Source organism: Homarus americanus, unplaced genomic scaffold (assembly GCF_018991925.1).
Source record: "Homarus americanus isolate GMGI-L3 unplaced genomic scaffold, GMGI_Hamer_2.0 scaffold31037, whole genome shotgun sequence".
Classification (NCBI taxonomy): Eukaryota; Metazoa; Arthropoda; class Malacostraca; order Decapoda; family Nephropidae; genus Homarus; species Homarus americanus.
The window spans coordinates 5,232,473-5,245,743 of record NW_024722227.1 but is presented as its reverse complement, the minus strand read 5'-3'; the positions used below and the strand labels follow the sequence as shown (position 1 = coordinate 5,245,743).

General features: G+C 39.3%; 1 protein-coding gene across 8 annotated transcripts in view; it reads left to right on the top strand.

Moving 5' to 3' along the window:
• The window catches only part of LOC121862327 (protein lap4-like), a 151,388-nt gene that overhangs the window by 17,440 nt on the left and 120,677 nt on the right, over positions 1 to 13,271 (top strand). For all 8 annotated transcript variants that reach the window (XM_042360509.1, XM_042360507.1, XM_042360505.1 and 5 more), the window contains exons 2-6: positions 3,729 to 3,818; positions 6,308 to 6,428; positions 7,354 to 7,646; positions 11,781 to 11,914; positions 12,705 to 12,816. In XM_042360509.1, the coding sequence (XP_042216443.1) occupies positions 3,729 to 3,818; positions 6,308 to 6,428; positions 7,354 to 7,646; positions 11,781 to 11,914; positions 12,705 to 12,816 (750 nt within the window). The remainder of the gene's footprint in view (positions 1 to 3,728; positions 3,819 to 6,307; positions 6,429 to 7,353; positions 7,647 to 11,780; positions 11,915 to 12,704; positions 12,817 to 13,271) is intronic.

The following is a 13,271-nucleotide window of genomic DNA, read 5'->3' as shown; positions in this document are numbered from 1 at the left end:
AGTGTGACGCTCATAGTATAATTTTTTGCCATCTTTGTAAACCTTTTTCACTCGGGGTTAGAGGAAGAATGATTGTTAAAGAATTCCCTTTTTCATCTTTGTTTCCAGAGGCTGGCAATTTTTTTGGTTTTCACACAAAAACCAAGAGCCTTCATAGTAACGGAGGCATTGTGTGTGTTTGTGCGCGTGTGTGCGTATGTGTGTGCGCGCGAATGTGTGTAATAATAATAATAATAATAATAATTAACAGTTTATTGAAAAAATTCTGCAGCCCGAAGGCTGAAAATATACGTTGGACATAAATGACTTATTACATACATTGGTGGTTTAACAAAAGCCTTCATTAGAGAAAGGTAAAGGAACATACAGTGAACATACAGATTAATGTAGGTGTTGAACAGCAAACTCGTAGTGTAGTAACTCCCTCCCAGATGGTGTTAGGAGGAACTCACGTGGTGTAGTAGTTCCCTCAGATGGTGTTATGAGGGACCTGGCGTGGTGTAGTAATTCCCTCGCAGATGGTGTTATGAGGGGCCTCACGTGGTGTAGTAATTCCTCACAGATGGTGTTATGAGGGACCTCACGTGGTGTAGTAATTACCTCACAGATGGTGTTATGAGGGACCTCACGTGGTGTAGTAATTACCTCACAGATGGTGTTATGAGGGGCCTCACGTGGTGTAGTAATTCCCTCACAGATGGTGTTATGAGGGGCATCACGTGGTGTAGTAATTCCCTCACAGATGGTGTTATGAGGGGCCTGACGTGGTGTAGTAATTCCCTCACAGATGGTGTTATGAGGGCCTGACGTGGTGTAGTAATTCCCTCACAGATGGTGTTATGAGGGACCTCACGTGGTGTAGTAATTCCCTCACAGATGGTGTTATGAGGGACTTGACGTGGTGTAGTAATTCCCTCACATATGGTGTTATGAGGGACATGTGGTGTAGTAATTCCCTCACAGATGGTGTTAGGACGGACCTCACGTGATGTAGTGGTTCCCTCAGATGGTGTTATGAGGGACCACGTGGTGTAGTAATTCCCTCACAGATGGTGTTATGGGGGACCTCACGTGGTGTAATTACCTCACAGATGGTGTTATGAGGGTCCTCACGTGGTGTAGTAATTCCCTCACAGATGGTGTTATTAGGGACCTGACGTGGTGTGGTAATTCCCTCACAGATGGTGTTATGAGGGACCTGACGTGGTGTAGTAATTTCCTCACAGATGGTGTTATGAGGGGGCCTCACGTGGTGTAGTAATTCCTTCACAGATGGTGTTATGAGGGCCTCATGATTGTATTCCTACAGATGGTATGAGGACCTCGTGGTGTAGTAATTCCCTCTGAATGGTGTTATGAGGGCCTCGTGGTGTAGTAATTCCCTCACAGATGGTGTTATGAAGAACCTGACGTGGTGTAGTAATTCCCTCACAGATGGTGTTATGAAGAACCTGACGTGGTGTAGTAATTCCCTCACAGATGGTGTTATGAGGGACTTGACGTGGTGTAGTAATTCCCTCACAGATGGTGTTATGAGGGACTTGACGTGGTGTAGTAATTCTCTCACGGATGGTGTTATGAGGGGCATCACATGGTGTAGTAATTCCCTCACAGATGGTGTTATAAGGGGCATCACATGGTGTAGTAATTCCCCCACAGATGGTGTTATGAAGAACCTGACGTGGTGTAGTAATTCCCTCACAGATGGTGTTATGAGGGACTTGACGTGGTGTAGTAATTTCCTCACAGATGGTGTTATGAGGGGCCTCACGTGGTGTAGTAGTTCCCTCACAGATGGTGTTATGAGGGACGACGTGGTGTAATTCCTCACAGATGGTGTTATGAGGGGGTCTCACGTGGTGTAGTAATTCCCTCACAGATGGTGTTATGAGGGGTCTCACGTGGTGTAGTAATTCCCTCACAGATGGTGTTATGGGGCCTCGTGGTGTAGTAGTTCCTCACAGATGGTGTTATGAGGGGCCTCACGTGGTGTAGTAGTTCCTCACAGATGGTGTTATGCAGGGGCCTCACGTGGTGTAGTAGTTCTCTCACAGATGGTGTTATGAGGGGCCTCACGTGGTGTAGTAATTCCCTCACAGATGGTGTTATGAGGGGCCTCGTGGTGTAGTAATTCCCTCTACAGATGGTGTTATGCGGGGCCTCACGTGGTGTAGTAATTCCCTCACAGATGGTGTTATGAGGGGCCTCACGTGGTGTAGTAACTCCTTCACATATGGTGTTATGAGGGACTTCACGTGGTGTAGTAATTCCCTCACAGATGGTGTTATGCGGGGCCTCACGTGGTGTAGTAGTTCCCTCACAGATGGTGTTATGCGGGGCCTCACGTGGTGTAGTAGTTCCCTCACAGATGGTGTTATATGAGTGAGGTGTGGTCTTAGGCCTTCATATCGTAGACCGATTAACACGTGCTCGAATGTGTGTGTGTGCGCGCGCGCGTATGTGTGTGTGCGCGTATGTGTAATAATAATAATAATAATAATAATAATAATAATAATAATTAACAGTGTATTGAAAAAGTTCTGCAGCCCGAAGGCTGAAAATATTCATTGAACATAAATGACTTATTACATACATTGGTGGTTTAACAAAAGCCTTGCATTAGTGAAAGGTAAAGGAACATAGAGTGAACATACAGATTAATGTAGGTGTTCAACAGCAAACACGTAGTGTAGTAACTCCCGACCACGTGGTGTAGTTCCTTCATAGATGGTGTTATGAGGGACCTGACGTGGTGTAGTAATTCCCTCACAGATGGTGTTATGAGGACCTCACGTGTGTGTGTGTGTGTGTGTGTGTGTGTTTTCTTTACATTATGAAAAGTGGTAGAGACCAGGCAGACAACATGGTCGGGTAGAGGGCGAGGCTGATCGGCCTTCCTCTTAGTTACATACGAATGTTAAGAATCCCGTTTCCACTTGAAATTCCCGTTCTTCTCTTTCTGGAAGCTAGTAATTTTCATCCAAAGAAAATCGTAATGGGATTTTTAACTTGGAGAATTTAGATCTTTCGAAGCCCGTAGAGAATATTGTTTTTTAATTATCAAAACTACCATTTTCTTTGTGGAACATATTGCATTATGCCAGTTTAATATGATGGGATCTTATCATTTATTTTTTACCCGTAACTAATAGCACGTGAACCCAGGTAAACTGTATAATAAACAGGTTTGGCAAAAAGAAGTCTTTGGAAAAATAACGAAAAAATAGTAAGCATGTTAATTCAGTTTTCTCGTTATTTATCAAATAAAAAAACCCATCCTAACCCACTTCATCATATCTGTCAATTCACCTAAAGACTATTATGTATTATCTTCTGTAATCATCTTTGGTGGCACTCTGGAATGCTGATGTATTTGTACCGGCGAGTCATTTACTGTGCTTCTATTATTATTATTATTATTATTATTATTATTATTATTATTATTATTATTATTATTATTATTATTATTTTCGTCCGTCAGGCCCCGAAGTGGGTCAGTGATCTGTGCCCGGGTGAGGTAACGCCCGTAAAAAAAAAAAGTCTCATCATATTACCTAGCAGGGTTAAAGCACCTGCAATAGATCACACAACAACAACGCGGCTTTACTGTATTGTAATTCTATGTTCTTATTTATGAATACTGTACAGTACAGTATACTTAAATTGATGAAAGTAATGATTCCTAATTTTCGCCTCTTACTCGTTTTAACGTTAACATTGATTTTCAGACTTCCTGGCGGTTTCACCCAGCTGAAGAATCTGACTGTACTGGGGCTCAATGACATGTCCCTCACCAACCTACCTTATGATTTTGGCTGGTGAGTACTGTATCCGTGTTGTGTTGTGATTCCCTCCTTGAACCCCCATCCTTTCCCTCTCCTTTACTTTTCCCTCCCTCCCTTGAATGAGTATAAGATATGACCTAGTAAGCTATAACCCTTAGATTCTGAAATGCAAAGTAGTGATATAGATAGATAAAAATAAATACAGTACAGTATATAAATAAATAGATATCTAGTCTATTTACCCTTCGGCCATTATTGATAAGAGGGAAAATGTTGACACCAAAGAGTAATTCTATACAGTATATTGCACTCAGGCATTTTTTTATTGTAAAAAGTAATTACTATTGACCTCAGAATACTGTATATCCTTATATCAAGTGCACATTTCTTCGAAATGGCTTCAAAGTGCCCATGATATTGGTCAGATTTTTTTTTGGAGGGGGGGGGGGGGTTACAGTGCCCCCCCAGCTGAGTGGGTTTCCCCCCATCTTCAACTTCTTGCACCCCCCCACCTTGATATTGGATCTGCCCCTGCATTAGCTGTTAGAGTGTACCTGCAGCTTTTTTTGCATAACAGGGTCCAAGGTCAAAGTTATGTTTTAGTCAAACAAAGGTCCTGTTCCTTGCCCCTAACGCACGTCACCATACACTTGACAGCCTGGCTTTTCGTAAAGTACCGGTATTTAAAAAAGCCAAACACAGTTCAACTTGCACAACTGATATCAGCTTAACTTAAGACATCACTTGGGTGCCATCTGTCAAAGGTCAAAACTCTATTCAGAATATGTCACTGAAGTTTTTCGACCAATTAAAATGGAATTTTGAGAGATTGTGAAGTTTATTGACATTTTGTTGATGACCATTGTGAAGTCAGTAGGTCAAGCTTTTATATCCATCGCCCTTCCCTCATTCTGTCAGCAGGATATCTCGAGAACCTGTGATCAGGGACAGACGTTTGATGTGGAGACATCTTGGTATTGCACCGTCTTTAGACTTGATTACGGTCAGGATAAATACAGATGACCGTATAGTGATCCAGATGACTGTATAATGATCCAGATGACTGTATAATGATCCAGATGACTGTATAATGATCCAGATGACTGTATAAAGTTCCAGATGACTGTATAATGATCCAGATGACTGTATAATGATCCAGATGACTGTATAATTCAGATGGCCATATAGTGATCCAGATGACTGTATAATGATCCAGATGACTGTATAATGATCCAGATGACTGTATAATTCAGATGGCCGTATAGTGATCCAGATGACTGTATAATGATCCAGATGACTGTATAATGATCCAGATGACTATAGTGATCCAGATGACTGTATAGTGATCCAGATGACTGTATAGTGGTCCAGATGACTGTATAGTGATCCAGATGACTGTATAGTGATCCAGATGACTGTATAGTGGTCCAGATGACTGTATAGTGGATCGTATAGTGATCCAGATGACTGTATAGTGATCCAGATGACTGTATAGTGATCCAGATGACATATAGTGATCCAGATGACTGACTGTATAGTGGTAGTGGTCCAGATGACTGACTGTATAGTGGTCCAGATGACTGACTGTATAGTGGTCCAGATGACTGACTGTATAGTGGTCCAGATGACTGACTGTATAGTGGTCCAGATGACTGACTGTATAGTGGTCCAGATGACTGAGTGGTCAGATGACTGACATATAGTGGTCCAGATGACTGACTGTATAGTGGTCCAGACACTGATAGGTCCAGATGACTGTATAGTGGTCCAGATGACTGACTGTATAGTGGTCCAGATGAGCGTATAGTGATCCAGATGACCGATAGTGATCCAGATGACTGACTGTATAGTGGTCTGTATAGTGGTCAGATGACTGACACGTGATAATAGTGGTCCAGATGACTGACTGTATAGTGGTCCAGATGACTGACTGTATAGTGGTCCAGATGACTGTATAGTGGTCCAGATGACTGACTGTATAGTGGTCCAGATGACTGACTGTATAGTGATCCAGATGACTGACTGTATAGTGGTCCAGATGAGCGTATAGTGATCCAGATGACCGTATAGTGATCCAGATGACCGTATAGTGGTCCAGATGACCGTATAGTGATCCAGATGACTGTATAGTAGTCCAGATGGCTATGATCCAGATGACTGTATAGGGATCCAGACGACCTTAAAAATTCACTGTAAGGTGACCCAAGTGCCGGCTAGCCTCAAACACGAGGGGTAACCAATATATTATTTTGCACAGTATGTATGTACAGTAGCTAAAACAACTGTCTGTGCATACTTTGAGGGAAACAATTTGAGACCATGGACGATAAATATTGGTATATGAGGGCTGCCACTAGTCGCACGTAAAATTTCGGAGCATATCGACCCCCACCTGCACAGATAGTTGTTTTAGCTACTGTTCAATACTATGTATACACTTGGTATATATATTACCCTTGAATATAGTCTACAGCTACTATATAGTATTGTTGTCATTTTATTTATTAATCTATATTTTTCAGTTTGGTAAACTTACAATCATTGGAACTAAGAGAAAACTTGCTCAAAGGCCTACCAGAATCAGTCTCCCAGCTTACAAAGCTGGAGAGACTGGACATTGGAGACAATGACATAGAAGAATTGGTGAGTGTAATTTCTTTGTAGTATGATTTTTTCTAGATATCACTTATTTTAAAGTCCTGTAGCTACATGGATTAAATGTACTTAAGTGTGTTTATTGTTTTGTATAATATATAAGGAAACTTATTGGTATGGCGATCAGTACAGTATATAAATATCAAGGCATTATCCAAAGTAAAATGAATATACAATACCCTGTATCATACTGTACTTTAATATTACAGTACCATTTCATTTCAAATAATTAAGTTTTGATTTTATCTTTTAATTTGAATTTTAGGTTAGGGTTCCTTATTCCCAGCATAGCGACATGTGTTGACAATATAATATAGTGCAACATGCCATGGTGCTCGTTGTCTTTTAATTTTATGAAGCAGTTCACAAACTGAAGTATTAGTGTGTGTTAAGTAATTTCAAAGTGTAGTACAGTACTGTATTCTAAAGTGCCTGGGCCACAATACCCAATACTGTACATTGTTTGAATGCATATACAGTGTACTGTACAGTATAATTATTTGAATTATCCATAATATATAAAGATCTGTAATAACATAACATAAGTTTTTTGCTGATTGAAAAGACATGCTCTGCCTGCTGTAAATATTTTTATTTATGAAAAATAATTGAATAAATTAAGACATGAATTTTTTTTGTATTTAATGTTTTAATGAAATACAGTATAAAGAAATTTGTTGCCTGAATACCTATTGATTAGTATGCCTGTTAAACTTTGGACAAGTTATAGTTATGGATTAGTCAGTTTTAGAGATGTTAAATTTGATCTTTCACTATTTACCCCAGCTCTTATTAATACTGTATTGCAACATTTTCTTGCTAAGTATTTTGGCAGTAGCAGGGTGCTTGATAATGACAACACAAATCATAAAGGTGTACTACATCTTTATTATTTAATCCCCATTTATTTCAGCCCCCTCACATAGGAGACTTGCCAGCTCTGCAAGAATTATGGCTTGACCACAATCAGATATCTCACCTTCCTCCGGAGACAGGCCGCCTCAAGAACCTTCTGTGTCTTGATGTCAGTGAAAACCGCCTGGAGGATGTGCCCGAGGGACTTGCCGGTCTCACAAGCCTCACTGACCTCCACCTCTCCCAGAACCTCATAGAAAGCCTCCCTGATGGTATAGGAGCTCTCACAAAGCTCACCATATTCAAGGTGGATCAGAATCGACTCATGGTCTTAAATCCCAACATTGGCAAGTGAGTACTCAATCATTTGTTGAGCTTCAGGGTTGCACCAGTTTATGCTTCTGTTAATGTGGATGTGACTAGCTGGCAAAGTGAAGGCAGTTGAGTGCAGTGCTGGCCACATTACCTCCTTGTGTACTGAGGCTTAGTATTCACTCTGCTGAGTCTGTTCTACTCCTAAAGGTTTTTAGACCAATGGTACTTGAGAATTTTTTCATGTAGTCCTACTTTATGTATACAGTGGTCCCTCGGTTAACGAGCACAATTCGTTTTTGTGATGCCATACGGTAGCAGGGTCTACCACAGACAATACATTATGCTTCCAATATCTTCCCAGGCAGTAGTACCTCCCTGTTTGATAGCTGCCTACTATCTACCTCAGTATAGAGTATTATTCCCCATAGTTCACATGGACTTGGTTAATTAATATGAGTAAGATGGACATATCACTTAAATTGATTGTACTGTATTGTGGTTTGAATATGAAAAGCTTTGTAAAGTACAGTAGCTAAAACAACTATCTGTGCAGGTGGGGGTCGATATGCTCCAAAATTTTAATTATGACTAGAGACAACCCTCATATACCAATATTTATCGTCCATGGTCTCAAATGTTTCCCACAAAGTATGCACAGATAGTTGTTTTAACTACTGTACATGTTGACACTCTGGGCATACAGTACACTAATGACTAAAGAACTGTTCAATACCTTTATAGATACAGGTACAGTAATAACAGACTAAGCAGAAACAAAGGGTTGATCCTGAAATTCCATTATATAAAGGAGCCCACAGTAACATTAATGCTCCACATCTTCATCTTAAACAGGTTTGCCATTTTAGATATTGTATCAGGTGTCAACTCTCCATTCTAGCCACTTCCACTGCCCAGTAGTTGGTGGGAGGGTGTCTGGGTTGCCAAGCTATGGGTTTGGACATAAAATGGGGATCAGGATAACTTTTTTGTTGCTGAACTAACCACTTGTCATTTTGCTTAACTGGAACCAGATTGAACATGTAAGGTGGTACGGTCAGTGACCCTACTGCTACTGTAACATTGCACTCCACTAGGGATGGAAACCTGCTAAAAGAACAGTGGAACACAAGAACTAACTTAATCATCACATAGTCAGACATTGTGATATCCTCATCCAAGCAGTGACCAGAGTTTTAAAGTAACTAAATAAATTAACTTGAGTACTTTACTCAAGTAACATTTTTGGGTATTTACTTTTTAAAAAGTACCTGGTACTGTACTCAATTTTTTTAGTACATTTACTTAAGTATGGTTTTTATACAGTGCTTTTACTTAAGAATGGTTTTCTTTTACTCCAATACAATTGAAAAAAAAATCGTTACTCATTACATGCAAAGTAATATTTTTTTTTAATTAATTAATTATTTACCATAGTAAAAGAGTTGTGTGGGTGGAGCTTTGCAGAGTACAGTGTGGGTGTGGGGAGACACCATGTGGGCACATATCTAGAGGTCTGGTGAGGTCAGGTCAGGTCAGGTGGTAGTGGTCATGACAACGGACTTCCCTTTGATCTTCTTGTGTCCATTAGCACCTTGGCCACCCACCTCACCTAGCCCACCCTCTTATCTCTCCTCTCACACATCGAATACCTTCTCTTCTCCCTCACATTTCCTTCAGGGGCTTGGTCTTCCCATTAGATGTCAGTTGCTCTTTGCATGTACGGTACCTGTACCTAAAATGAATTTCAGAGAAGCTGTGATTCTAAAATGCTTTACATAATTCCTTCTTGGATATAAAGCCTGTATCTATACAGATGTGTGAGACTCGGTGTATTTAAAATTCTGCTGAAATTACCAAGTACCACTGCCCCCCCAGCACCCGCCAGATGTTATGTGGTGCAAAAAATTCAGCCACTCCTCAATTAGAATAAAAAAGTGACATCATCACAGCCACACCCCAATTAGAGGGACATTTCACAGTGATACTTAGTCAGACTCAATCACTATGGAGACAACAATCATCCACAAACTCCTCAACTGAAGGACCTTGATAGCTACTTGGCATGTGCCCAGGGGATGGAATGGAGCTTCTGAGCTCTCTCCCGACATAATGTGACTTCTCTCTCTCAAGCTTAACACCCCACTACCTGCTGCTTGTGAGCCTCTGTTTAGTCATGTTGGGCTTATTATTTATTATTTAATTAATTTATTACACCCCAGGGGCGACAATCCTAGACACAAGATCATGCGGTAAGACACTAGTGCATTGTAATATGGAGACAATATTGATGTGATGTAAGGACAATGGGAGTTAGCACCTAAAGCGTGAGCCACTAGCGTACAAGAATTAAATAAAAATTATTACTAATAACTAGGTGGTGACATATACTGCTTAGTGAATCGTTCTGTGGTAGGAGGTCCCTGACCGTGGGACAGTCAAGGCAATAGTGTTGAAGGGTGTTAGTGTTGGGACAGTTACAGAGTTTACAGGAAGAGAAGTGCGAGTCATCCTCTACCTCGGATACTTGCCAAATAGGTCTGTATCCTGACCTTATGTGAGCAGAGACAACATTATGTCTGGACCATAAGTCCACATCGACGATACTTGTGTGGATAAGGTAGAAATTGTTCATAGTGTTCGATGGATATATTTTCAGCCTGTTCACTATCCTTGCAGTGGATTGTAGGGAGAAGAGCGGCTGAACGTTTTCTCTTGCGGTAGATTATGCTGGACTTACTTATAGGCCTAAAAGATCCTGATTGGACAGCCATAATTTCGTGAATCCGTTGTTGATTAATGGCTATAGAAAGATCTGCAATTAAATTTTTTTCCTTTTTTCGGGGAATAGCCCACCTGGGCATAGGTCATTGACTGACAATGGGGCCTGGGTGGTGAAAAAATAAGAGTAAAATGAAATAAAAAATTAAACGTGTATTTTATTTTATCTTCGGTTAACTTTTTTATTTATAAATTTCCTGGATTTATTTTAATATTTGAGGCAATTAATAATTTTGGTGTTACTTTTTGCTTTCAGTACTTGAGTATTTTACAAATGAGATACTTTTTTTTACTTTTACTTAAGTACATTGAAATTTGGATAATTTTGCTTCTACGTTAGTAACATTTTGCCATGTAACCACTTTTCCTTGAGTAACAAAGTCCCGTACTTTTTATAACTCTGTCAGTGACTGGCAAAGATCTTAGCTGATGCTCCGTACACTCTTCATATAATTGACTGTAAGGATATGTGTTGCAAGATATCCAGTGCTGATGCAGGGCCCAGGAGGTCTTGTATTACAAAATGCAATTTGGTTGTGTTAGGTTAATGACTGACAATTACATTAAAAGTTATAAGCTCTAGTTGCTCCACACTTGGCATAATGATTCAGTAGATCAGTTACCCAAAGGAAACAAAAAACTACTGTACAATGTACTGTATTAGCACTAGTCAAAGTGAATGTACTCGTTCCACGCTAACCTGGCCCTTAAGCTACGCCCCTCTTCTATACTAATAGCTGATTGGTTCAATTCAAACTAAATGTGTTCGCAATTGGTAAGCAGACTTGTTGTTATCTAAAATAATGTTAAATATATGGATTATCAAAATGAAAATAATGTCAAGGCATTAGCACTTTAGAAAGGATGTTAGAAAATTTTATATGTTTATTATAAAAGATAGATATAAATACGCGCTTATATACGAGCAGTCCGGGGGCAGGTAAAACGCTCAGGGGAACCAATCGGCTATTTGTAGCTATGGATGAGGGGCGGGGCTTATGGGTCAGGTTAGCGTGGAAATACTATACAAGTAGTGACAATTGTTGTCAGTTTTCCAAACTTGGAAATGAATGGTGTCAGGCCAAAAACAAGGAATTTCAGTTTTAGACTATCCTGCTTGAGAGAGGAACCATAAGAGATACACCTAGTGCCTTATCCCACAGCCTGAAACTCTGAAAACCTTCTCCCAGAAATGAGAGAAAGGAGGAAAATTTTCTGGACTGAAGTTTATTTTACCTTCTGACAAAAATTTTCATACAATCTAGGAACAGTACATAAAAAAAAATAAAAAATAAATAAAGGTCAATTTGTCATAACCAACATAGGTTATTTACAGAAGAAAGATATGGATGATTTTCTTGTATTCTACATACATTGTATTTTCTTTTTCAGGTGTGAGAACCTACAAGAACTTATCTTGACAGAAAACCTTTTAACAGAATTGCCTGACACCATAGGCAACCTTACCAAGCTTACAAATCTCAATGTTGATCGCAACAGATTAAATGAACTTCCAGCACAAATTGGTGAGTAGCAGACCTTTGAGTTACTGTACTTGTTTTTATAGAAATTTCAAACCTCTTACTTCTATGTTCTCTTGTACGAGTCATAAAGAAAAGCTTCCAGACACACAAGCTTGAAGCAGCACCAGCGGCTTTCTTGTCAGTGCCAACGAATCTTTGTCTTATATGGTATCTTTATTTACCTTATACAGTATTAACAATTCTCATGTTTTTTCTTCTTAAGGAACATTGCAAGTTTTAGCCAAAAGAGACTAAGAGAGGCAAGAAAAATCATTACACACAGATATGTGGAAATAATTTATTTCTTTTATGCTTTCAAACCTTTTCTTACTTCATCAAGAGTGGCTGGCTGTCATGCTCTTTCAATAAACTGATTATTATTATTATCATCATCATCATCATCATCATCATCATCATCATCATCATCATTATTATTCCTTTGTAATTTGTCATTCATTAATTCCTACTGCTGTAAATATTTTTTGTGCAGTAATTTAGGATGCATGTCATGACCACATTAGTTATTTCAAGAAGAAAGAGATGGATGATTATCTTGGAATTTATGTACTCTTATATATTTTGTATTTCAGGTATGTGAGAAACTATGTGAACTTGTCTTGATGGAAAATCTTTTAACATAATTGGTTGTCAATATATTTCAATCCTGTAATGAGCACTTCCCCATGCATCTTTTAAGGCAAATTGGAATTGAAAACACATTCTTTAAAATATTAATGCATTTTTAGTATGTTCTTTTAAGAATATGGATATTTATTTATTTTTCTCTTATTAGGTAATTTGGTAAACTTGGGTGTCTTATCACTACGAGATAATCGACTTCAGTATCTTCCTCCTGAAACGGGCAACTGCTGTGAACTTCATGTCCTTGATGTTTCAGGCAATCGGTAAGTTTTTCACTAGGCCTTTCTCATAAGGCAGATATTCTGCATCTATTTGTTAATCAGAATTTATCAAATTTCTAAATGGGTTTATTGTACCGGTACTCTCATATATTTCCAGCCGCATACAACTCTATCTCCTATATTTATAACGTACTAACCAAGCATTACTTGTGTACAGGTTATTTGTTAGTTATACTATATTGCATTCCTGAGTTTACACTGCCTGTGTTTACCTTCCCTGTTCCATCAGAGGGTACAAAGAAAAATAACTGGATGATATTATGAATTATTGCATTTATGAACAGTCCCATTCTTCAGACCAGGTGTCCAATTACTTTGACAAGCTATACTCCTATTTTCTTTTGGATTTTCTACTTATGACATTGAGCTACTTAAGGTACATTTGTGGACAAAAAGAACTCAGCAGGCAGGGAGGGAGGGAGGTGGCTTATGGGAGG